At 40.9% G+C, this 24,209-nt stretch overlaps 1 protein-coding gene across 1 annotated transcript in view; it reads left to right on the top strand.

Annotated features, from left to right (window-relative positions):
- Positions 1-4,215: 4,215 nt before the first annotated feature.
- The window catches only part of DMC1 (DNA meiotic recombinase 1), a 41,854-nt gene continuing 21,860 nt past the window's right edge, over positions 4,216-24,209 (top strand). The window contains exons 1-9 of the mRNA XM_060656326.2: positions 4,216-4,386; positions 5,677-5,762; positions 6,368-6,412; positions 7,327-7,473; positions 9,974-10,056; positions 15,549-15,601; positions 17,764-17,805; positions 18,927-18,999; positions 23,779-23,870. Of these exons, the coding sequence (XP_060512309.1) occupies positions 5,712-5,762; positions 6,368-6,412; positions 7,327-7,473; positions 9,974-10,056; positions 15,549-15,601; positions 17,764-17,805; positions 18,927-18,999; positions 23,779-23,870 (586 nt within the window). The 5' untranslated portion in view covers positions 4,216-4,386; positions 5,677-5,711. The remainder of the gene's footprint in view (positions 4,387-5,676; positions 5,763-6,367; positions 6,413-7,326; positions 7,474-9,973; positions 10,057-15,548; positions 15,602-17,763; positions 17,806-18,926; positions 19,000-23,778; positions 23,871-24,209) is intronic.

Below are 24,209 nucleotides of genomic sequence, written 5' to 3'. Positions count from 1 at the left end.
TCGTAGTTCATGAATTCGAGCCTCTTACTGGGCTCTCTGGTGTCAGCATGGGGCCTGCTTGGGATCCTCTGTCCCCTTCCTTCTCTGTCCCTCTCCTTCTCTCTCTCTCAAAAATAAATAGAGATTACAAAAAATAATAACATGAGAGGGAGTAAGTGGATGGAGTTATAAGTGAAATAAGATTGGCCGCGTGTTAAAACTTGTTGAATCTGGGTGATGGAAATATATTATTTTACCTTTGTATATATTAAAAATTATCCATAATAAAACAATTAAAGGTATTTGCTATGAACTAAATAATTTTTTTGAGATTTTATTTTATTTATTTTTTTTTAACGTTTATTTATTTTTGAGACAGAGAGAGACAGAGCATGAACAGGGGAGGGGGAGAGAGAGGGAGACACAGAACCCGAAGCAGGCTCCAGGCTCCGAGCCGTCAGCCCAGAGCCCGATGCGGGGCTCGAACTCACAGACCATGAGATCGTGACCTGAGCTGAAGTCGGACGCTTAACCGACTGAGCCACCCAGGTGCCCCTGAGATTTTATTTTTAAGTAATCTCTACACCCAATGTGGGGCTCCAACTCACAACCCCCTGATCAAGAGTCTCACACTCTACCAACTGAACCAGCCAGGTGTCCCTGAACTAAACACTTTTAAGCATATTTTCACACATTATTTTATTGCCTTCTCACTATAGCCCTCTGCGTGAGGCACAACTTTCCCCATTTTCAAGAGGCCTTTCTTGGATGAAGTCGCCCCCGGCTTTGACTTATACAGTCTTCTCCTAGGTACTCATTCTCCTTGCCCTCTCTCTCTTGCCCCCTTCAATCCATTCTTCACACAGCAGCCCAAATACTTCAAGTGTATTGATTTAATTCTCACAACAACTCAGTACTATTATCATTATTGGTTTTCAGATGAGAAAATTGAGGCACAGACGTTAATGTCCCCAAGACTACACAGCTAGTAAATGGCTGAGCTGTACTATGTTAAGCCTGGCTCAGTTGCCACTCCTATGTGTGCTTAAACCAGGCTCCTATAAATGAAAAAAAAAAAAAAATCACATATGAATATACAGGGTCTGCCATATACTGGTTTAGTGGATTGGTTAAGAACATGGACACGGGAGCCAGACTGTGAGCCTTGAGCAAGTTATTGAACCTTGTGATGCCTCAGTGTCCTCATCTGTAAATAGGGGTAATAATAGTCCCTACCTCATGGTGTCTTTGTGACGAGTGGTTGCATTAATCTGTGGAAAGGAGTAAGTGCTATGAGTGTGGTCATCAAATGTTACCTTGAGCTTCTCTCCTTTGCTTCTGAGAGCTGCTTTCTCCCTAGCACCTTCCACTCCAGCAAAACCACTTGCAGTTCCCTAAAAGAGCCTCTGAGTTGCCTCTGCCTTTCCCACCCCGCCCAGCCAGCAAACCCTCACCCATCCTCCCAGCCCCAAAGTACGGGGTCACTACCTCTGTGAGGATCCCGCAGGGAGAGGTTTCCTTGTTACCCGACTGCATGTCTGATCTCTTACCTTGCCCTGTGTGTGATTACCTGTTTCTGTATCTATCTCCCCCTACTAGACTCAGGGCTCCTGTCCAGACCTGTCTTCATCTCCTTCTCCAGCAGAGAGCTGGGATCACGCAGTGTTTAATAAATGTTGGTTGAATAAACTGTCAGGAGCATGCCTCTCTGGGGAGCTGTGTGCTGAAGTTGGAAGGTGTTCAAATGTGGAAATAAATCTAAATAAATGAGGAAGCCCCCAAATGACTGGGGTGTGTGTGTGTGTGTGTTTCACTGTAATTGCCTAGAAACTCACCAATCTAGAGCCCCATTAGGGTTTGTATCTTGTTTGTTCTTTAAACCCTGGTACTCAACACCTGGCAGTGTCTGACAAGTAGTAGGGATTCAGGAAACATCTTTTGGATGAACTATGTTTAAGGGGAGACGTGCCCAGTGAAGTTCTTTTTGTGTGCGTGTGATGGTCTTTCATTCTTTAGTTCTCTACCAAAGCACTTCTCATGTTTGAGCTCTTGAAACTCCCAGAACATATATCCGCAGGCACCAGTTTGAGGAAACCCAACTGCAGACGGTGGGATCATGTGCCTTTTTCTGATTATAAGGCAGTTGTCCACAGAGGGGCACTAAAGTGTAACGGTTTAAAATTCAGGTACTCCCACCGCCTGGTTGTTGTTGTTTTTAGAATACCATAAAAATGACACAGATTTTAAAAATTCTGTAAAGAACTTGTGGACTCACTGAAGGATTTGAGACACTGGGAAAGCTTTTTGTCACAATTACTAATTGAGACACAAGCTCTGGCTTGCGGGACTCTGTATCTAAAATAGGAAAGTAGCATTTTGGAACCCAAGTTTTTTTGTTTTTGTTTTTTTAATGTGGTCGTTTTTATAAGTCTTTTGTGGCTTCTGAGTTTTGTGTCATATTTAAAAAGATTTTTCTTATTCTGAGATAATAAAAAAAAAGTCTTTTCTTCTAGCACTTTTATTATTATATTCAGATTTAATTTCTTGATCCATCTGGCATTTATCTTGGTATAAGGTGTGAAGTTTGGTTCTAATTTTATTTTTCTTCCAGATGGCTACCTAGCTGTTCCAACACCATTCACTGAATTCATCATTTCCCCACTGATTTGAAATACCACTGTCATTATATTCAAAAATTTTAGGTGGTATGAAAGGCTACCTTTTTTTTTTTTTTTTTTGGTCCTGATTTGAGTAGAAATGTCTTCAAGTGTACTTTTTAACTATCCTGCGTTTTGGCTTAAAAAAATTTTTTTTAAGTTGCATACAATCATCAGTATCCTATCCAAACATGATTTTTTATCCTCATTTCAAGGATCTGTCATTACCACGCTCATTTCAGTTTCTTTCGGTAAATGTACTGCACACAACCTTCAAATATTATGAACATTTCTCTCTCCCAGCTGTCACTACACCAAACTACATATGTTCTATTTCCCTAAATCATCTTGCTGTGCTCTTTGCAGCTCTACCATTACACTGGATGTCCTCACCTAACAAGTTGTGCAGAAGTTACTACAGTTATTTCAGGTGAGGTCACAAGGCGAAAGCCTACTGTCACTACCCAGTTCACCCCAAAACTGGGCATCGGTTTCCATTTAACACCAAGGACAGGCTCTGTTTCTGGAAAATAAGACTTTGAAGAGCTGAGGCAGTTATTTGTTGGCCCTTTAATTTTTTTTTTTTTTTTTAATGTTCTTGTTTATTTTTGAGACAGAGAGAGACAGAGCATGAGCGGGGGAGGGGAAGAGAGAGAGGGAGGCACAGAATCTGGAAGCAGGCTCCAGGCTCCGAGCCGTCAGCACAGAGCCCGACGCGGGGCCTGGAGCCTGCTTCCAGATTCTGTGCCCGACGCGGGGCTCGAACTCACGGACCGCGAGATCGTGACCTGAGCTGAAGTCGGACGCTTAACCGACTGAGCCACCCAGGCGCCCCTAAAAGGTCTATTTAGAAGCTGGACTGAAATATGTTTGGCCGCCGTTGTCTATTTCACGTTGCGAGTTAAGTCGCAGCAAAATTCCTCTCCGTCCTGAATGGGCCTCGAGACGATAGAGTGTCACAGAGAGAGTTTAGGAATGCGGGGGACATTGGCTAAGACCCCAGGTTCGACCTCTTCACCGCGGGTCCCCAGTAAGATAAGCATTTTGCCTGGCACCCGTCGCCGCGCGTCAGCCGCCCCCGCCGAGCACCCCCTCCCCGCCTTGGTTTTCCACCTCGTGACCCCTTCCCAGAGGCCTCTCTCCATCTCGGAACAACCCGCACCTTAGAACCCTTCTTTCTCACAGCAGCCCGCCTTCACCTCAGCGCCCGCCTCAGTGCCCCCTAATCTCTACGCGGCTCCTCCGTGCCCCGACTTTGGAGGCCTCTCCCTGACTTCAGCACTTCCCTCAGCTCCGGGGAGCCCCCTCTCCTCAGCACATTTCTCCCCGCCTCAGGAGCCCTCCCTCACCCTAGGGAGCCCCCGCCCCCACCCCCCGCGAGAGGCTCCTTCGGTAGCCCCTCCTCCCCCATACCTGCCCCGCCCCGGACCCCGCCCACCGAGGGCCGGACCCTCCACCCCCTTGCTCTCTGCCCCCGCGCCTCAGTCCCAGCCGCGTCCGGGGACCCGCCCACCATGAACACACCCCCTCGCACTCCGCCCCGCCTCCACCCCGGCCCCGCCCCACCGTGGGTCCGCCCACTCCGGGCACGCGCCCGGACTTTCGTCGGCGGGCGCCAAACCCCGCGGTCAGCGACGCGCGGGCTGCCGCTCTCCGCGTTCGGTTCCGAGTCAGAACCCCGGAGGATTCGAAAGCCCGGGCGGGGGGCGCGGAAGGGATTCCACCTTGAAAACCTCGGGGAGACTGTGGGGTACGAGAGGGGTTTGTGGCAAAAAAAAAAAAAAAGGGTAAGCGCGTGAAGAATCTGAGGGGAAACCAAGGGTCCATTTCTTTGGTGGCGCTTGGCGGTCGCCGCTGGGCCCCGGGCTCGGGACTTTGTGCGGCCCGTCCCCGCCCTGGGAGGCAACCGGAGGTGGGGGAAATGCCCGCGGGCGGCGCGGGGGTGTGGCCCTAATCCTGCTTTAGGATCCGGCTCTTCAGCCCATCAGTGGCCACTCGAGAAAGAATTATCTTTTCGTTTTATCAAGGGGGAGAAGACACGGACGATTTTTTTTTTTCTCCTTCCATGAGCACAGCCAGTGTGGAATTTGTGGTGGTCATATACATGATTTACCTATCCCGGGACAGTGTTCCAGAAGATTCCTTTTACGTGGTCTCCTCTTTACCTCAGCTATTTTGCTGTTTAGAGGTATTAGGTGACAGCCGTCATACCTCTCTCTCCCTTCGTGGTTTGTTCCCCTTCTGCTGCACCCCACGCGTGACTCTGATGTGAAGCCAGAAAATGCAATAGACCAAGAAAACGGATTGCTTGGGCTGCACTTTAGTCTACAGTCATGCCCTGTAGATTCCTGAGATCTTGGAACGAACGCCACAGCGTTAGAGACTCCACGTAGCTGCTTATTGGTATCCTAAGATTGGGTATCCGCCGTAATTGTACATCTTAAAAACAATTACGAAGCTAGCAAATACTATAAAGCAAAATGTGTCTAATGTCTTATGAAAGCAATCTATTGCGAGAGATCCCGTTCATAATTGGGAAGCGGGAAGGCGTTCATCATCCCTGAGAAAAATAGAATGTATTGACCGAGGGTAGACTAAGTTCTCGGAGCCAGGGAAGATTCAGGAAGGACGACATAAGGTCAACATTCCCAGAGCATTGTGAGCACAAACCTGAAAGGTTAAGTCGCGATGTGCAATACTAACTAGCAACCCAAGACGCACCAAAAAGGCGTTATCAGACAGTCCTGATATCTGTGCTATAGGAAATCAAAAGATGCGGAAAAAGTTACCAGTTTTGAGGAAAAAGAGAAGAAACCAAGTCCCCCCACCCTCACATACGTAATGTCAGGGGCCCAGCGAAAAGAGTCAAGGTGCCCAGCGAAAAGATGGGCCAGCCCAGTCATTCCAAACCAAATGTTTCCCTAATTGCTCTTCTGGTCCCTGGCGACTTTGAAATGAAGTCAAGGAGGCCTCCGGGCAAAGGCTCTTGTACTGTCTGATCTATGACCGCTTCTTGAATAATATTTCTTTTTTTTCCCAGAACTGATTCTTTTTTCTGCTTGCTCACCTTTCAATATGAAGGAGGATCAAGTTGTGCTGGAAGAACCAGGATTCCAGGATGAAGAGGTATGGCTAGAATGTTGAACCGTGTAGACGTGCAGTCATTCCACAAAAATGAAGTTCCTTCTCTGTTAGCGATTATTTTTAGAAACTGAGAGTGGAAAGAAAGCATAGTTCCAGGGAGAGGCAATATTACAAATATGTGACAACTTGTTTGGCAAGGGATGCTAAGATTAGCTACTTAGCAACTAGCATGAAAAGTATTTTAATAACCTAACAACTGGTATGGCCATAATGGTAATCTTTGCATGCTGGTACCCAATAGCAGAGGAAGGAGTTCAAGGTCTGGCGGGGCAGAAAGCTGAGAAGACATATTTTAAAAGAGGCTGAGTGTTGTTCCACGCCTTTGGGTTAAGGTCTTAAAAATCTGGACAGGACAGGACAAAAATATTGGGCTTCCCAGCCCTTTCAATGTTGGTGCACCTTCTAAATCTATAGCACCGTGTTTGAAAAAAGCATATGGATCCCACCTCGATCTGTTTAGAGAAGTGGAATTTGAGGCATTTTGGAGTGACTCATAATGCTGAATTAACTCTATAAAAGATATGATACAGCTGGATATGAAGAATCAAAGCTCCTTTTTTTTTTTTTTTCTGTTGCATTTCCTTCAGGAATCTTTGTTTCAAGACATTGACCTGTTACAAAAACATGGGATTGTAAGTATTTTTTTCAATGCTGTGTGAAATCCTCCAATTCAGGGTTTCTTAGCTTTGTCCCTATTGGACGTTTGGGACCGGGCAGTTCTTAGTTGGGGGGGTTGTCCTATGCATCATAGGCTGTTCAGCAGCATCCCTGGCTCCTGACCCCTCACTACATACCAGTAGCACCCCTCTAGTCGTGACAACCAAAAATGTCTCCAGACATCGTCAAGTGTCCCAAGGGGGCAAAATGGACCCCAGTTGAGAACCCCTGGCCCAACGGGAGGTGTTCAGAGCTATCTACCCCTGTTTTCATCAACAAAAAATTCAGTTCTGTGGCAGGTGATTGGAGCAAATGATGATGACAGAAACCAGACTTGGAGTAACTAGATGAATTTCAACAGCAGTTCATTGATAGTAAAACTTCTCTGACATTTTCTTTTGAAGCCCTCACATTTAATCTCTTTCAGTTGGATTGAGAAAATAGGAGCAAGAGAAAATCCTGGCCCTTTGGCGATGTAGCTATTTGCATTCCCCAAGGGTAGAGGGAAAAAAATTTTAATTTTAAAAAGAACATATTCATAATGAAGTTCTCTAGAAGGAAAGAGCTGAACTGAGGGGGCGAACGTGTGATAAATTTGCTAGCTTTTCTACCAACAGACTTTTCTTCTGAATTCCTTGTTACATTGCCATGGTCTCACTAACATTCTCGGGAAATCAGGGCACAGCCAGAACATTTGGCAGCGTGCTGGGTATGTTCTACTCAGATATTTCCAGAACATTTGGCTACATGGTGGGTGGGTTCCACCTGGCTGCTTGTATAAAATTGGCATCGTGGTGGAAGGAGATGGACACAAAAGCACATGACATAGTATGGGAGCCTTGCAAGCTGGCATTTTATCAATCTGCTGCATCCATTCTTTTATTTACAGAATGTGGCTGACATTAAAAAACTGAAGTCGGTAGGAATCTGCACCATCAAAGGGATACAGATGACAACAAGAAGGGCACTATGCAATGTCAAAGGGCTCTCAGAAGCAAAAGTGGACAAGATTAAAGAGGCAGCCAACAAACTTATTGTAAGCAAAATCGATTCTTTGTTGTTTTAGCTTAGAAGGGCCCTGTGAGGGGCGCCTGGCTGGCTCAGTTGCTTAAATGGCCGACTCTTGATCTCAGCTCAGGTCTTGATCTTAGCTCAGGTCTTCATCCCAGGGTTGTGAGTCCGGGACCCAGGTCAGGTATGAAACCTACTTAAAAAAAAAAAAAGGAAGGGCCCTGTGAGACTCTATAGCCTTTCTCATTCAATGCTAGAAACTTCTGTAAATCACAATCTGTTATACTCCCCATGTTAACTTTTTATCACTTCAGTTTCAAAGCAACAACAATTAATTTCTGACAGATTGAGACAGGGTTAAGAGACTTCAGTACTATAACGGCAGTTATTTTTACCACAACTTTCTTTTTTTGCTCTCCTTTTTTATATTTTTTCTCCCTTTCTGTTTCTCTGTTTTAAGCCCTCTTTGGTTTTGCTTTGTCTCCTCAAGTAATATGTCTTTGGTTGTTTCAAAACACTCAGCACGAAAGAAATTGCACTCTCCTGGTACAAGCCAGTTGGTAAGAGAGCGTTGGGTTAGAAAAAGATTAACAGTGTGGGTTTACCTGTGTACAGTTGAGATAAATATGACCAAGAAAAAAAAAATGCTCAGTGAGGCAGATGAGCTAAAGCTAAGCTGAACTTGTACCTTGTAGCTGGTTCACAGACCATGAAAGGCCCATGCAGCTAAGAGGTTCCAAGCAAAAACATATACCTTTGACACAACCTTTTGTGTAGAACTTTTGGGGACTGACAGAGACACTAACTCTGGAAACAGGAATGTGTAGAAAGATAGTTACCAAGTCTCTTTGCAAAAGAACAAGGCTCTCCATGTCTACATGTGTATATGAGGGTCTCATTCCCAGCAAGTCCTAGAAGCTGTCTTCACTGACAGCCATTTGGTTTCTTTCCCCAGGGGCAGTGGGGGTATGAGAGTGATGATGGTGGCAGTGTGGTCCTGAACTTGGAGAGGACTTAACCAAACTGCTCTGCACCCAGCTCAGTTGTTCTAACTTCTGAGTAAACTCAGGCAGTATACTCACAGGTCAATTCCACAACTGCCCTGAAGCAGTACCCAGAGTTTGGGAAACTGCCACTTGATAGGCCCTAGGCATTAGTCTTTTTTTCTTTGCAAACTAAATCCCTTATCAAAGAAAAGAACCCCTCTCCTTCTTAAGCATCACTACTGTACCTAGAGTCTGCATCCTTTCTTAACTAAAGCTGTTTATTCTTAGAGATTTGAGAGGTACAAGGAGAGAGAGAAGGAAGTTAATTTCATAGTACAGTGGTTCCAAATATTGGTGTGTATCAGAATAACCTGGAGTGGCTTAATAAAGAAAACCTAGGCCCAGATTCATTGAAATAGGATAGGCCTGGGCTTTTTTTACCCACCCCACCCCCCTTTAAGTTCTCCAAAACTTGAGAACCACTGTCATAGTATAAAACATAGAGGGAAATCCATTAGACCATGTCATTAGAGGACATCAGGGCCTAGTCTCACTAGTTCTTCTACTGCATCAGCTATAGCTCATTAATTCAGCAGATAAGTAGTATTCCTACCATGTGAAAGATAATGTCTCCTAAATAGTGAAAACTAGAATTTCTGTGCTCCTTGAAACTTGCCAAGCTGGGGGGGGGCGGGGGGGGGGGCATGAAGCCATTCAATGAAATCAATGGAATCATTTAGTAAAATACCATTCTGCTTTATGACATAAATATACTTCATTTAAACTTTACAGCTACCCTATTAGAGAGACAGTTTCCTTATCCCCATTTGATCCAAAAGAGGAAGTTAAAGTACAGCCAGATTAAGTAGTTTACTCCAAATCATATAACTAGTGTTAGAGACATTTCATTTTTCTTAAATTTTTACTTATTTTGAGAGAGAGAGAGAAAGAAAGAGAGGGTGATCAGGGGAGGGGCAGAGAAAGACGGAGAGAGAGAATCCCAAACTAGCTCCGAGCTCAGTGCCTGATGCAGGGCTTGATCTCACAACCGTGAGATCATACCTGAGCCGAAATCAAGAGTAGGATGCCCAACTGACGAGCCACCCAGGCTCCCAAGACATATTTTGAACCTAGATAGGGTAGCTCCAGAGTCTGTTTTCTTTTTTTTTAATTTTTAATTTTAGAGAGAGAGTACAAGTGGGGGAGAGGGGGCAGAGGGGGAGAGAGAGAGAGAGAGAGAGAGAGAGAGAGAGAGAGAGAGAGAAAATCTCAAGCAGGCTCCACACTCAGTGAGGAGCCCACTTGGGGCTTGATCCAACAACCCTGGAATCATGACCTGAGTTGAAATCAAGAGTCAGATGCTCAACTGACTGAGCCACCCAGGTGACCCCAGAGCCTGTTTTCTTAACTATGCTCTTGTGCTGCCTTCAAAGACAAATGAACTGTATGTAGCTTGTATCAAACGATGACTCTGATAATCACGTGAATAGTTTTGGGCAGCGTATACCCTTTTGAACCTTTCCTTTTGTCTTTCTGTAGGAACCAGGATTCTTGACTGCCTTTGAGTATAGTGAGAAGAGAAAGATGGTTTTCCATATTACCACTGGGAGCCAGGAATTTGAGTGTGTATCTCATATTTTTTACAACTACTAGACACAATCTTCGGAATATAGTATTTCTTTTCTTGAGTTTGTTCAAAATAGCTTTTTCTTTTGAAGTAGTTTTTTTTCCTTTTGAAAGGCTACTGAAGCAAACAAATTCCAAACGATTTGTAGAAGCAGGATTAAATTCCTTACAAGAAATTCAGATCCAAATTATAAGTAGTTTCTGAATCAGCCTGTATTTAAAAACCATTTTGAAAATCAGTTTAACTTTTCATTTCCTTTTCTTTTTGTTGATAAAGGCAATTCCATTTCACTTTGGGTTTTATTTAAAAATCAGTTGTTAGACTGAATATTTTAGAAGAAATAATTCAGGGTTGTTTTTGTTCTTTAGCATCAGCGGTTTTAACTTCCCCTTTTACTTACTATCTCATGATTCCTGAGACGTAGTCATCATTTTCCTAATGCAAGTTGACTAGAATGTGTTTTTTTATTTTCCCTACCTTACTAGGCAGAATTACTAATTCATAAATTAGATGAGTGGCTAAGATTTGAACAAAAGCAGTATTTCCACAAAATATTCCTCAAAACCCTGGCCTCACAAGATACTCCAAGAAGAAAGGATTTCATAGTCAAATATTGCATCCAACTAATTGGATGTCTACTAGGCAACTCAGACTTCACAGATCCAAATCCAAACTTCTGATACCTGCCCCAGATCTGTACCTCTGAAAGCCTCCCTCATCTCAGATCTGTCTCTTTTCTGATCCTCAGAACTAAAATCTTGGTGTCATCCTTGGTGCTGTGTTTTTTTCCTTTCATGCCCTAACTCTTCCTCATTAACAGATCCTGATGCTCTACCTTCAACAACAAACTACCCAGTTTCTTCAACAAGTAAATCACGAGGAATCAAAACAGTCAGGAAGAAGACCCAGAGATTAAAAGTGATTTAGAACACCTTTTACCTAATCCCAATATGTGGATTTTATTTGGTTCCTGATTCAAGCACACTATAAAAAATAAGATATATATGAGACGGAAAATTGAACTTACTATATAGTTGATATTAAGGAATTACTACTCTTTTAGGTAATAATGGTACTGTGATTATGTTAAGAATAAGAGTATTCATCTTTTAGAGATACCTACTGAGATATTTAGGATGAAATGATATGTTGCCTAGTATCTACTTAAAATAATATGAGAAGAGAGGGAAGTGGTTGAAGGTTTATATGAAAAAAGATTGACATGAGTTCATAGTTGATAATAGTTGAAGCTAAGTGACAGGTACATGATGGCTCACTATTATACTGTTTTTGTCTACTTTATGTTTGAGACTTTCCATAATAATGTTTATATATTTGTGTGTGTGTGTGTGTGTGTGTGTGTGTGTGCGCGCGCAGGAAAAAAGAGGAAATAAAAATTCTCACCACCTCCTCCACTGTTACTGTACTGGCTCAAACTACCTGTTAATATCTCCTCTTGAGTATTATAATAACTTCTAACTTCTCTCTTTCAGACCTTGCTGTTTGTTCTTCACACAGGAGCCAGAATGATCCCTTTAAAAGTTAGGTCAGATCATAACACTTCTCTGCCCAAAACTACTCCAGTGACGCCCTCAAAAGCCAAAATCCTCCCTAACTTCTAATCTAATCTCATCTTTTAATCTTTTTTTAGTTTGCTATGCACGAACTGTACTGACTTCTCTGCTATTCCTAGAACATGCCAGATACTCTCCTGCCTCAGGGCCTTTATACTTACCATTTCCTTTGCCTGGGACACTTTTTCCTCCTGTATCTACATGGCTTGCTGTCATTGCTTTCAGGTCTTTGATAAAATGTCCACTTCTCAGTGAGGTCTCTAATCACTTTATTTAAATATTTAAACCCCCTGCCTTCATCTTCTGTACTTCTTATCTCCTTTCTGGATCTAATTTTTATCCATACCATTTAATAATATCTGACATACCACATATTTTACATAAGTATTTATTGCTATTTATTGTCTGTTCTCCCACTAGAATGTAAGCTCCACAAAGTAGAGAATTTCTGTCTTTTGTTCACTTCTTTACCCCAAGTGAATAAACCATCTCTAGCATGAACTAGGTTCTCAGTGAATATTTATTAAATGACTGAATGAATAAACAAATAGTGAATGAAATAAGTTGGTGAAGTGTAGTATACTATATATTACTCTTTTGGAGATTCACAGTGCACACTAGCCTATTAAAGGGTATGAAATCCTACTGTGAAACAAAACACCTCTTTAACTTAACATTGCCCTAAATTTAAAAAAAATCACAGAATCTTTTTTTTCAAGTAACAGCTAAGGAAGAGTCTTTGGGAATTCCTACCCCAAAGTTAATTGGTCAAAATCAGGTCGGTCACCAAAACAACTTGACTCAAATAATAACTTGATATTCTCCAGTTGCTCTACCACATCCTGATTTAGGCAACATTGGGCTAAAGAAACTATTATTGTCATAGTGAGTTTTCCGGTGTCCTCAGTATTGAGTTTTAGGCACAGAAAAGATTACTCAGGAACTAGGTTTTTAAAAATTAATATTTGACTTATTAACATGTTGTGCATTTTTCCTTAAGCTGCAAGTCCACTTACAGATCCAGCAAATTGTAAGGGGGCTTCTTTTCTTTTTAATTTTTTTTAATGTTTTTATTTATTTATTTATTTATAAAAAAAAAGTTTTTTTCATTTATTTATTTTTGAGAGAGAGCACAAGTGGGGAGGGTCAGAGAGAGAAAGAGACAGAATCTGAAGTAGGCTCCAGGCTCCGAGCTGTCAGCACAGAGCTCGACGTGGGGCTTGAACTCACAGACTGTGAGATCATGACCCGAGCCGAAGTCAGACGCTCAACCCACTGAGCCACCCAGGCGCCCCTGTTTTTATTTATTTTTGAGACAGAGAGAGACAGAGCATGAGCAGGGGAGGGGCAGAGAGAGGGGGAGACACAGAATCTGAAGCGGGCTCCAGGCTCTGAGCTGTCAGTACAGAGCCCGATGCGGGGCTCAAACTCACAGAGTGTGAGATCATGATCTGAGCTGAAGTCGGACGCTCAACCGACTGAGCCACCCAGGCGCCCCAAGGGGGCTTTCGTAACATGGTTAACTAAATTTCCTTAAACATTTTAGGTTATATTTGTGATTTTAATATATTTCCTTTAAGGACCTTATTGGTATAATTATTAAAATTTTCCAATTACCTGAATGTCTTTCTAAATCTAATAAATTAAACTTATAAGTATAATGAATCTTCAGCACTTTTAAATGTTCAGATACTTTGCATAAATTTAGTTATCAACTCATTTCATCAATTAGAGGCTAATCTGTTCTAATAAAAAGGTCAAATTCTCTTAAACTTTAAAAGTTCTCAAACAGGGGCACCTGGGTAGCTCAGTTAGTTAAGCTTCCAACTCTTGATCTCTGCTCAGGTCTTGATCTCAGGGTCCTGAGTTCAAGCCCTGCATTGGGCTCCATGCTGGACATGAAGCCTACTTAAAATAATAATAATAATAAAAATGAAAGTTCTCAAATACTAAATATGTAGATTATTCCCAAATTTAATATAAAAACGGTCGTCTGTGGGTGTGAGTTGTGGCTCTATTTTTAAATATCTAGCTTTAAAAACAGTATTCCTATACTTAATTCTAAATTTTCCTGAGTTTCACAGTGAACAGTTATGCTATCCGAAGTACTTTGGGGTACCCTGTCAGGTAAACTTTGGGGTTACTTTTTCGCCTGATTAAGATTGCATATCAACCAGAAATTTTGTCCTAGATTTTCTAGAGCCACAGCCTTTTAGAATTTTTCTCAAGGTGAGGAGGGACAAGTAAACCTCAATTTAATAGTTTGTAGATTTATAGATCTTCAAGTGCAAGCCCTCCAAATGGGATGGTCTTTCAACCCATGGCCTTTAGATTCAAGTTATACAGGTGGTACCTAGATTTTTCTTTTTTTCATTAAAAAGTACATAGTCCTCATTAAATTTGTGGGTAATTCTGACATTGCCTCAGTTTACACTTAAATTGCCCTCTTAAACTATGTAAATATGAAATCTATTGTATTATCCATATCTATTAATGCTTTGTCTAATCTGTGATCATGTCTCAAAATTCATGCTAGTATAAACAACGAAGTTTTTAAAAAAGTTTTAAAATGTTTATTTTTGAGAGAGAGAGACAGACAGATGGAGCACAAGTTGGGGAGGGGCTGAGAGAAAGGGAAACACAGAATCTGAAGCAGGCTCCAGGCTCTGAACTATCAGCACAGAGCCCGACTGAGGGCTCGAACTCACAAACCATGATATCATGACCAGAGCTGAAGCCAGACGCTCAACCAACTGAGCCACCAAGGCACCCTAAAACAGCAAAGCTTTTTAAAGCGCTCCTTCTGGGTCTTAGTACAGTTAACACAATTAATATTTGTTGCATTTAATGAATGAATGACATCATGACTTAACCTTAGGTCTTTTCACATCAAGAATATTAAGTAGGGGCTTCTGGGTGGCTCAGTGGTTAAGTATTCGGCTCAGGTCATGATCTCATGGTTCATGGGTTTGAGCCCCATGTCAGGCTCAGTGCTGACAGCTCAGAGCCTGGAGCCTGCTTCAGATTCTGTGTGTCCTTCTCTCTCTGTTCCTTCCCCTGCTCATGCTCTGTCTCTCTCTCAAAAATAAATAAATGTTAAAAAAAATTTTTTTAAAAAGAATATTAAATACACTGAAACATTGGGTTACCAAATAAATGTATGCTGCCAAAATCTGGCCATGATTCTTCTAACTGCTAGCATTACCTATAACACCTTTGAATATTTCCTATCCTGACATGTTCTTCATAGAGTGGTTTGTGTGAAATAAACCAATCATGGTGACAGTCAGTGAATTCTCCTAATATCTATTTTACATACGTTTCTCCTTATATTTAAACACTGAATAGTCCCAAGCACAATATGAACAACCCAGTTAATAACTAAGACCATTTATTCAAGCTTCAATTCAGTTGTAAAGAATGAGACTTAAGGGGCCCCTGAGGGGCTTAGTCTGACTTGGGCTCAGGTCATGATCGCATGGTTCATGAGTTCAAGCTCTTGATCTGGACTCTGCTGTCAACAAAGAGCCTCCTGGATCCTGTCTCCCTCTCTCTCTCTGCCCCTCCCCTGCTTGTGTGCGTGCTCTCTCTCTCTCTCTCTCACTCTCTCAAAAATAAAATAAACATTAAAAAAAAAATGAGACTTAAAGCCCATTTCCTATTGGTATCCAGAAGTAAGAACAAGAACAGCAGCGCTTATATGTTGTTTTGTTGATCCACCCTGCCCACATGCAGCAGAACCTGTGGTCTAGACAGGAAGAGTGTCATCTATTCTGCCAAGAATTCCCATTCATGTTAGATGATAGATAGATAGATAGATACATAGATACATAGATAGGAGACATATATGCTTTCTCCTTTCTTGATATTTCTATTTCTGTTCCTTTTACTAATGCATATTTTCTATTTCCAGTAAGTTGCTCGGAGGTGGAATTGAAAGCATGGCAATCACAGAAGCTTTTGGAGGTCGGTAAAACCTTCGTATTTTGTTATATGAAAAGAAGTACACACACATACATACATATATAATCAAACAAATAACAATTAGTAAATTGTATCTATTTTGAAACTTATGGTGAAGTCTCAGTTATACTACAGGATCATTCTGGGCAGCAATTGAAACAAATTCCAACGTTAACAGAAAGGTCTGGTTGGCGTTTGTCCTCTTTTTCTCTGACTTCCCTAAAAGAGTAGACATTTTTTCTATCATTCCTTCAAAAGGTAGTTGAATACTGGGATCAATTTTATTTCTAGGATATGCATGTTCCATGAACGTAGAGAGTAGATTTTCTCTTCCCTGATCATATCTTCTATTTTTCTTCAAAACAATTCATGCACAGCTATTTTGTATACTATGTCTGGCAATTCCAGTATCTGCAGTCCTTAGGGGAACAAAGTCGGTTTTTTTGTTGTTGTTGATGTTTCTGTCGATGTAGAGAAATAAATCTGGTTTTTGTTATTTCTGTTGACTGTCAGTCTTACTGGCTCACTCCCTTGTGTATTTACTGATATTTGTGACCTTATTGCCTGATTTTGATCTATGGGAGTTCACTGGACCTGAACTGGTGCATGGGGAAGTTTTTCTCTAGAAAGGATTTGCTTTTGTTGGGAGGTAGGGCATGCCACCAATCTGAGACTACTTCAGCTTTCCCTAAGAGGATCTCAGTGCAGTGGGAGGACCCGAGGCTCTCCTTCCTTAGTAGTAGGGTCTTAAACTTTCATTTATATGACTAAAATGAAAAAACTCAGTATTTTTTTCCCTATGTAGTGAAAACCCAGTTCTTTCCTACTGTGTATTTTTTCCTGTGAGTCTCCTTTACTGCTCACACAATACACTTGACTTCTGACACTTCTGGTCACCAAATATATGGATGTTTTCCCCCACAACAGTAAGCAATTCTTGGATACCTGCAGGGTATCTAAGAATTCAACTCAATTCTGACACTATCTACCCAGAGATAGCATCAGATTCCATATGTTTACTAAGGGCTCAGTCCCATAAGAATCCCCTCCCCACCTGTCCCCTGCCTTCAGATGCCATTCACAAGCCCAGGTTATTACCTGCTTCTGACCAACCAGCTGTAGATCCAAGATTCCAACATCCGCCCCCTCCGCCCCCCCCCCCCCATCCCCGGGGTTGATTAATTTGTTAGAGCAGCTCACAGAACTCGGGAAAATACTTACTTACATTTACTAGTTTATTAAAGATATGCTAAAGGATATGGATGAACGTCGAGAGGGAAGAGATGAGTAGGAAAAGGTACGAGGGAAGAGGTGTGGAGTTTCCATGTCCTCTCCAGGCGTGCCCCTCTTCCAGCACCTCCATGTGTACACCAACCCGGTAGCTCTGTGAACCCCATCCTGTTGGGACTTTTAGGAGGCTTCCTCACACAGGCATGATCAATTATTAACTCCATTTCCAGCCCTTCTCCCCTCTCTAGAGAAGGAGAAGAGTGCTGAAAATTCCAACCTTCTAATCATGGCTTGGTCTTTCTGGTGACCAGCCCCATCCATCCATCAGAAGCCATCAGGAGTCCACCCAGAGTGGCCTCAATGAAACAAAAGATGCTTGTAGTGTTCTTATCACTTAGGAAATTACAAGGGTTTTAGGAACTCTGTGCTAAGAACTAGAGGGCAGAGACCAAAATATATATATATATATTTCTTTTTCTATTATCTCACAATGATTAATCAATCCTAAGGAAAACTTGGTTTAAATAATTTTTTTTTCTAAAGGACAGTTCTGTGAACAAATACCTTTAAAATGTTATTTTTCCTGGGGTGCCTGGGTGGCTCAGTTGGTTAAGCATCCAATACTTGATGCTCAGGTCATGATCTCACTGTTGTGAGATCCAGCCCTGTGTCAGGCTCTGTGTGCTGAGCATGGGGCCTGCTTGGGGTTCTCTCTCTCCTTCTCTCTCTTCCCGCCACTCAAAATAGATAAATGTTTTTTGAAGTTATTTTTACTACTGGTAATCATATTGTAGAATGCACCCATGACATACTAGTACTTTATGTGTAAGTTTTGATAATTGGAAAGAAAATCATACTCGGAGGCTGTATTTTATTCTTTATGAAAACATCTAAAAATGAACTATGTGGTTTTTGTTTTTTTCTGTATTTTACAGAATTTCGTACTGGAAAAACCCAGCTCTCTCATACCCTCTGTGGTAAGGATGTATAACAACAATAACAATAATTATTGTAGCTATCACATACTAATTTTATTTTGTGCCTGGTGCTTTATATGATCTCATGTAACCTGAACAAATTTACAAGGAAACTAAAGCTCAAGAAGGTTAAGTAAACTGCCCATCGTTACACAAATACCAGAGCCAGTCTTTGACTGCGTGATGCTTGAGGTAATGGTATATGTGCTGCACTCTGAACACCTGAATGGAACCAGGGAGGAAGTGAATAGGTATATGAGGGTTGATGGTGGAGAGAGGCCCTCACTGTCTCCATTTTTCCCATTTCATCTTTTCTGTATTCTATTGACAAAAATGTCACAAAATCAGCTGAGACCTAGAATCTCTAACTTTCCATGGAGTAAGGTTGGCCTTAGCTAAGACTTAAAAATAAATGTTACTAAAACAAATAAACAAACTATCTCCTTCTGTACAAAGACACTACTCTGCATTTCTTTGACCTGAGTGGAAGAAGCATGGCTAAGCAGTTAAGAATGGGATTCTGGAATCAAAATACCTGGCTCCGGTCTTGGCTCTACCACTGCTAACTGTGTGACCTTGGGCAAGTGGCTTCACCTGTCTTATTTTCCCATCAGTAAAATAGGAGTAATGATAATGCCAAATTTAGGGTTGTTTTGAAAAATAAATGAAATAATACTTGAACCTAATATAAAGAAATTCCTTAGTGTCGACTACTACTACCTAGAGAGTCAATGCATTTTAAAATTTGACACGCATTAATTGAAAGGTTACTTAAATAACTTATATAGCATAAATTATATTTGTGATTGTTTCTTATAGGAAGAAAGTAATATTTAAATTCTGTTCTCTAGAAGAGAACTAACTTTCATGAATATCTCCCATTGTGAGAGATACTGATATTCTTTGTTGAACTGCTACCATGCTGGTGGAATATTTATGATTTTACCATTGGTTAGTAATACAAGAATATAACATGCTTTTAGAAACTAAAGGATCATGATTCTTTGCCAGATTGACTACAGAGTTGCAACCAATGCAAATCCTATGTTAATTTATATATTCACTTGTACAAAGGTTATTCAATCCTATTAATATTATTTAATTTTTTAATTGCTTCCTAGTGACAGCTCAACTTCCAGGAGCAGGTGGCTACTCAGGAGGAAAGATTATCTTCATTGATACAGAAAACACTTTGTAACCTTTTTATTTAAACAAGTTGCTAGCATAATTAGTATGATGTAGTAATGTTGCTATAAAAGAAAGTCTGTTTGAAATATGTCATTTGTACAATCATCTCCTAAACCAGCAATAATGAGAAAAGCCACAGGGAAAACAGTTGGTAGAGTTTTCAAGTCACTTTTTATTTCAAAAGGTTTCAGTTCTCCAGATGAGTTTGGTGTAAAATTCACAAAATGAATACATGGGAGAAAATTATATTTTATTCGTTTTTTATCCTCTTATTTCTCCAAAGATTGTACCTAATAGTTAGGAAGAAGATTGTTGACTCTCTCAAAGTCATGGTTCAAAATAAAGGGAAAGGGAAGAAGAGAACAAAAAAGCACAGAAGAGAAAAGGGCAGAACCTGGTAGGGTGACAGAAAGAATTGTAATTTAATTGAAATGTGTTTCAGAATTAAGGCTGGAAAGGTGATTTGGGTTTTAGATATGAAGGGCTTTAAAACCAGGTGAGGGGTGTAAATTGGATACTTTTGCGATATTGCAGGCAAGTAATGAGAGCTTGAGCTAGGCTGGAAGCAGTAGGAATAAAAAGAAAAGGACAAGGGTGCGTGACTGGCTCAATAGGTAGAGCGTGCCACTCTTGATCTTGAGGTTGTAGGTTTGAGCCCCATGTTGGGGGTAGAGATTACTTAAAAATAAGATTCTTTAAAAAAGTGGGGGACAAAAATATTAGGGAGGAAAATTGATAGGATTTGATGACTCTGTTTGGTAGACAGAGGAAGGAGAGGTTTGAAACACTACTGTCCGGTTTTTTTGTCTAGATGCTGGGAGGATAATCATGCCAAAAGTAGAATTGGGAAGATCATGTTTCAGGCAAATGGTGTGTTTCATTTTACTGTGTTAAATGTGAGGAACAGGAAGACATCCATGGACATGTTGAATTCTACCCGAGAAGAGGTAGAACATAACTTTGGGGTGTGCCTCAGCTTAGGAAGAGGGACTAAAAAGAAGATGTCATACAGACAGAGGAAGTAGGAGAAAATCCAGTTGTAGAGGCTTAGCCAAAGAAAAATTTCAAGAAGAAAAGCGTTGTCAGTACTGTTCCACAAAGAAAGAGAGAGAAGGTGGAAGCTGAGAAAGATCACTGAGGTTTGACATTAGGAATCCAAGAGAGCATTTGCAGTAAAGTAAGATGATGGAAGCTTGTTGTGAATAAACAGTAAGGAACGGAGGCAGTGTTATTAACCAACAAATAGAAGATGAAATACGGTAGTTTGAGGAGGTTATCAGGTTCAGAGGAAACTTTTTGGTTTTTTGTTTTACACGCATAGGGGGTGGGTGGGGGGGGTAGAAGGGGGCAGAGGAGAGCGACAGAATCTCAAGCAGGCTTGACACCCAGCCCTGACAAGGGACTTGATCTCATGACCGTGACATCATGACCTGAGCCAAAATTAAAAGTCGGACGCTCAACCGAGTCACCCAGGCACCCAGAGGAATTGTTGTTGTTGTTTTAAATGTTTATTTATTTTGAGAAAGAGAGAAAGCGATTGCTGGTAGGTAGGGACAGAGAGGGAGAGAGAGAATCCCAAGCAGGCTCCTCACTTTCAGTGCAGAGCCCAACTCAGGGCTTGATCCCACAAACCGTGAGATCATGACCTGACTCCAAAACAAGAGTTGGTTGCTTAACCAATTGAGCCATCAAGGTACCCCAGGAAATTGTTTTTCTTTTTCTTTTTCTTAAATGCTTTTATTTGTTTTTGAGAGAGAGAGAGAGATCAGGGGAGGGGCAGAGAGAGAGGGAGACAGGAACTAAAGAGGGCTCTGTGCTGACAGCAGAGAGCCCAATGTGGGGCGCAAACTCATGAACCGTGAGATCATGACCTGAGCCAAAACCATGAGTTGGCGCTTAAGCAACTGAGCCCACCCAGGGTGCCCCGAAAATTACTTTTAACAATGGAAAAGTCTTGCACAAGTTTGTAAGGCCATTCACAATGAAGCCCCAGCCTAGCTCTCAGATCTCATTACTCACTATTACCATTGTTAGAGACAAATGGATGCAGTCTGTTCTAGTCCAATATTATTGTCTCTAAAACATGTAAACATTGTATATCAGCAGTTAAACTATAAAGGTACTCATTTTCTCTGTTCATTATAGTTGCTTGCATCCCAAATCTTCCTTCCTGTATTTTTGTTTTATTGAAGTACCTGCTCAAGTCATTCTTTCAGAAAAGTAATGCAGATGGTAAACTTTGAGCCCTAGCTTGTCTGAAAATGCCTTTATTTTGTTCTCACTCTTAAGTGTTAATTTGGCCAGTCATAGAGAAATTTGTGGGCTATGTTTCTTTAGTTAATTAATTAATCAATTAAGAGAGACAGAGTGCAAGCGAGGGAGGGGCAGAGAGAGGGGAGACACAGAATCAGAAGCAGGCTCCAGGCTCTGAGCTGTCCGCACAGAGCTCGATGTGGGGCTCAAAATCACAAAACCATGAGACCATGACCTGAGCGGAAAGTTGGACCTGTAACTGACTGAGCCACCCAGGAGCCCCTGCAGGCTATATTTCTATCCTCCTCCTTCAGTATGTGATCCGTCTACCCCTATCTCACAGTCTTTCTGAATCATACAAATCCTTTAAAGCTGTCCTTTGAAGGTCTGCCTTTTCTAATCTTCTCTAACTACTCAACTTAAAAAACCTGGTCCTTCCTAAGCTGTTATAGAATTTACTATCTAAAATACGCTAGTAGAAGGAAAAAAAAAAAACCAAAAAACAGAACCGTGTGCAGAAGACTTTATTTGGAAATAGCGGGCATGAGAAGACTCTGAAGGAGACTCCAAACTTGGGGAAGGAGGGTGGAATGCTGTGTAGAGCTGTAGCAAGAGGAGCGCAGCTGGAGTTCAGCTAGTTTCAGAAATAGTTGATTAAGAATGGTTCTTAAAGAGGGAGGAATTGTTCTTGCAGATGAGCAGCCACTGTTTGGGCAATTTGGATTTTATCAAGAATGGTGGAGGGGATCGGTTTGGAGCTAAGTCATACGCAAGAGGGAGTAGGGAGGAACAGCTGGGGTTGGGGGGAACAAGGACATTCAAGAGCCCCATTGGAATGTCCTCATTCCTTTGGTTTCTCTTACAGGTACACTGCTATCTCTTGATATTTTGTTTTTTATATGTTTATATTTTGCCTTCTTAATTTGTTTTATGTTTACCTATAATATGGATTGTCTTACAATTCCTTATGTTGTCTTACAACTCCTCCTTCCACAATGCATTGGTAATTGGTTAAAATGATTATCAATTCCATATGGTAATTGGTTAACAAATATTTTATAGGTTGATTTGAACTTTCTTCAGCATAAGCCCACCTTTTACACACCCAGTCACATAGTAACTGGGTTCTGTAAAAAGTAATGTAGTGAAAAACATTTTTATTAGTCTTCCAATTCTTTGTCTTCTTTGACTTGACCACCAAAAACGTCTATGGGATATAGTCAGTAGCAATGGAAGATTTTAGTGGTTATCACTGAAGCTCTGAAGAAAAGAACGTACTACTGCATTAGAATATGCAGATTTCCCAGATGGCTGGGAAATCCTAAAGACAATCCAATTCAACGTATATGGAACCAGTTGTAAATGTCACAAATAAGATTGTAAATTGTCCTTGTTTTACAGTTAGTTATAGTATGATCAGTATTATAAAAGCAGTGTAAACAAAGTGAAACGAGACCGTGGATAAGACCTAAAAGAATGTTTATTACTCCTATATAGTTCAGATAGATATAAGTGATTATTAGCATCTTCCAAAATACCTTTGCTGGTGCACTGAATTTGCCTCCCAATGAATTTACTGATTTCAGAAAGCTAACACAAGTCCTTTAGAAGAAGGTAGATTTTAAACTCTAAATAAGCCAAAAACCATAGGTTGATAATTTCCTTTTGATCCTTAAAATTACTTTTTGATCCTTCGGTTCATGTAGTCAAATTTATCATTTGTTGAAAACTCATGGTTAATGATATATTAAATTATTTCATATTAAACACATAAGTAGTTTAAAGAGAGTGAATTAATTCACTGTGAAGTGACTTGAATTATAATTCAGTGATATTATCTTCCTAGGATAGATCTATTTTTATAGAACTGAGATCAAAAGAGAGATACAAATCTTAGTCTCTAGTTTTTCTCTTGTAACTGATTTGCTGCATGATCCTGAGTCATTTGCCTAATCTCTATTGGTCAGTGTCCTTATTTGTAAAATGTAATATAGGCCATAACAAGCAGCTTCCAAAGCTATTGTAAAGATTAGATTATTTAATATTTATTTCACTTATTTATTTATTATTTATGTATTTATTTTAGAAAGAGAGTGTGTGCACAAGGTGGGGAGAGGGGCAGAGAGAGAATCTTAAGCAGGCTCCACGCTCAGTGTGGAGCCCCACACAGGGCTCGAGGGGGGCTCCATCCGATGACCCTGGGATTGTGACCCGAGCTGAATTCAAGAGTCCGAGGCTTAACCGATTAAGCCACCCAGGTTCCCCTAGATTATTTAATATTTAAATTCATCACTGCCTCATCATTTCTATCACTGTTATCCCTACCTAAGGTATTTATTAATTTGGACACTTATGAAAAATAAAATCTGATATAGATTTTAAGTGATTATTAGTATCCTCCAGAATACCTTTGCAGGGATGTTGTTTGCCTCTGTTAGTTTACTTACTTAAGGTATTATTTTTTGTAGTTGTTACCTAAACTTTTTTTTTTTGAAATTGATTTATTGGATCCTTAATCTTGGCATACTCCAGCCGTCCAGATCGTCTTCGGGACATTGCTGACCGCTTCAATGTAGACCATGATGCAGTACTGGACAATGTACTTTATGCACGTGCATATACTAGTAAGAGCCCCATGTTAATTTAATGCTTGAGCTGTTTTAAGGTTGGCAGCACTGATTTATTATTTGGGTGATACTTATAACATTTTGGCACTGTTCTTTTTCTTAATTTTACTTTCCTCCAAATACATTTAGTCATAAATGTTACCTATCATCTGGCAAGCCCTTAGATATTAAAATGCTCTCAAATGAGTCCTTGTTCTTTGTCTTTGAAATGGAGAGTAACATTCTTTTTGGATAATGTAGCATTTGGCATGCATGCTAAGGCAGAATGTGAAATCATATTTAATAAAGCCTTAAATAGGGGTACCTGGGTGACTCAGCTGGTTGAGTGTCTGACTT

The sequence above is a fragment of the Panthera onca genome, chromosome B4, assembly GCF_046562875.1.
Source record: "Panthera onca isolate mPanOnc1 chromosome B4, mPanOnc1 haplotype 2, whole genome shotgun sequence".
In the NCBI taxonomy this organism is placed as follows: Eukaryota; Metazoa; Chordata; class Mammalia; order Carnivora; family Felidae; genus Panthera; species Panthera onca.
The sequence above is the reverse complement of the archived record's forward strand: the minus strand, read 5'-3'. Positions and strand labels throughout refer to the sequence as shown.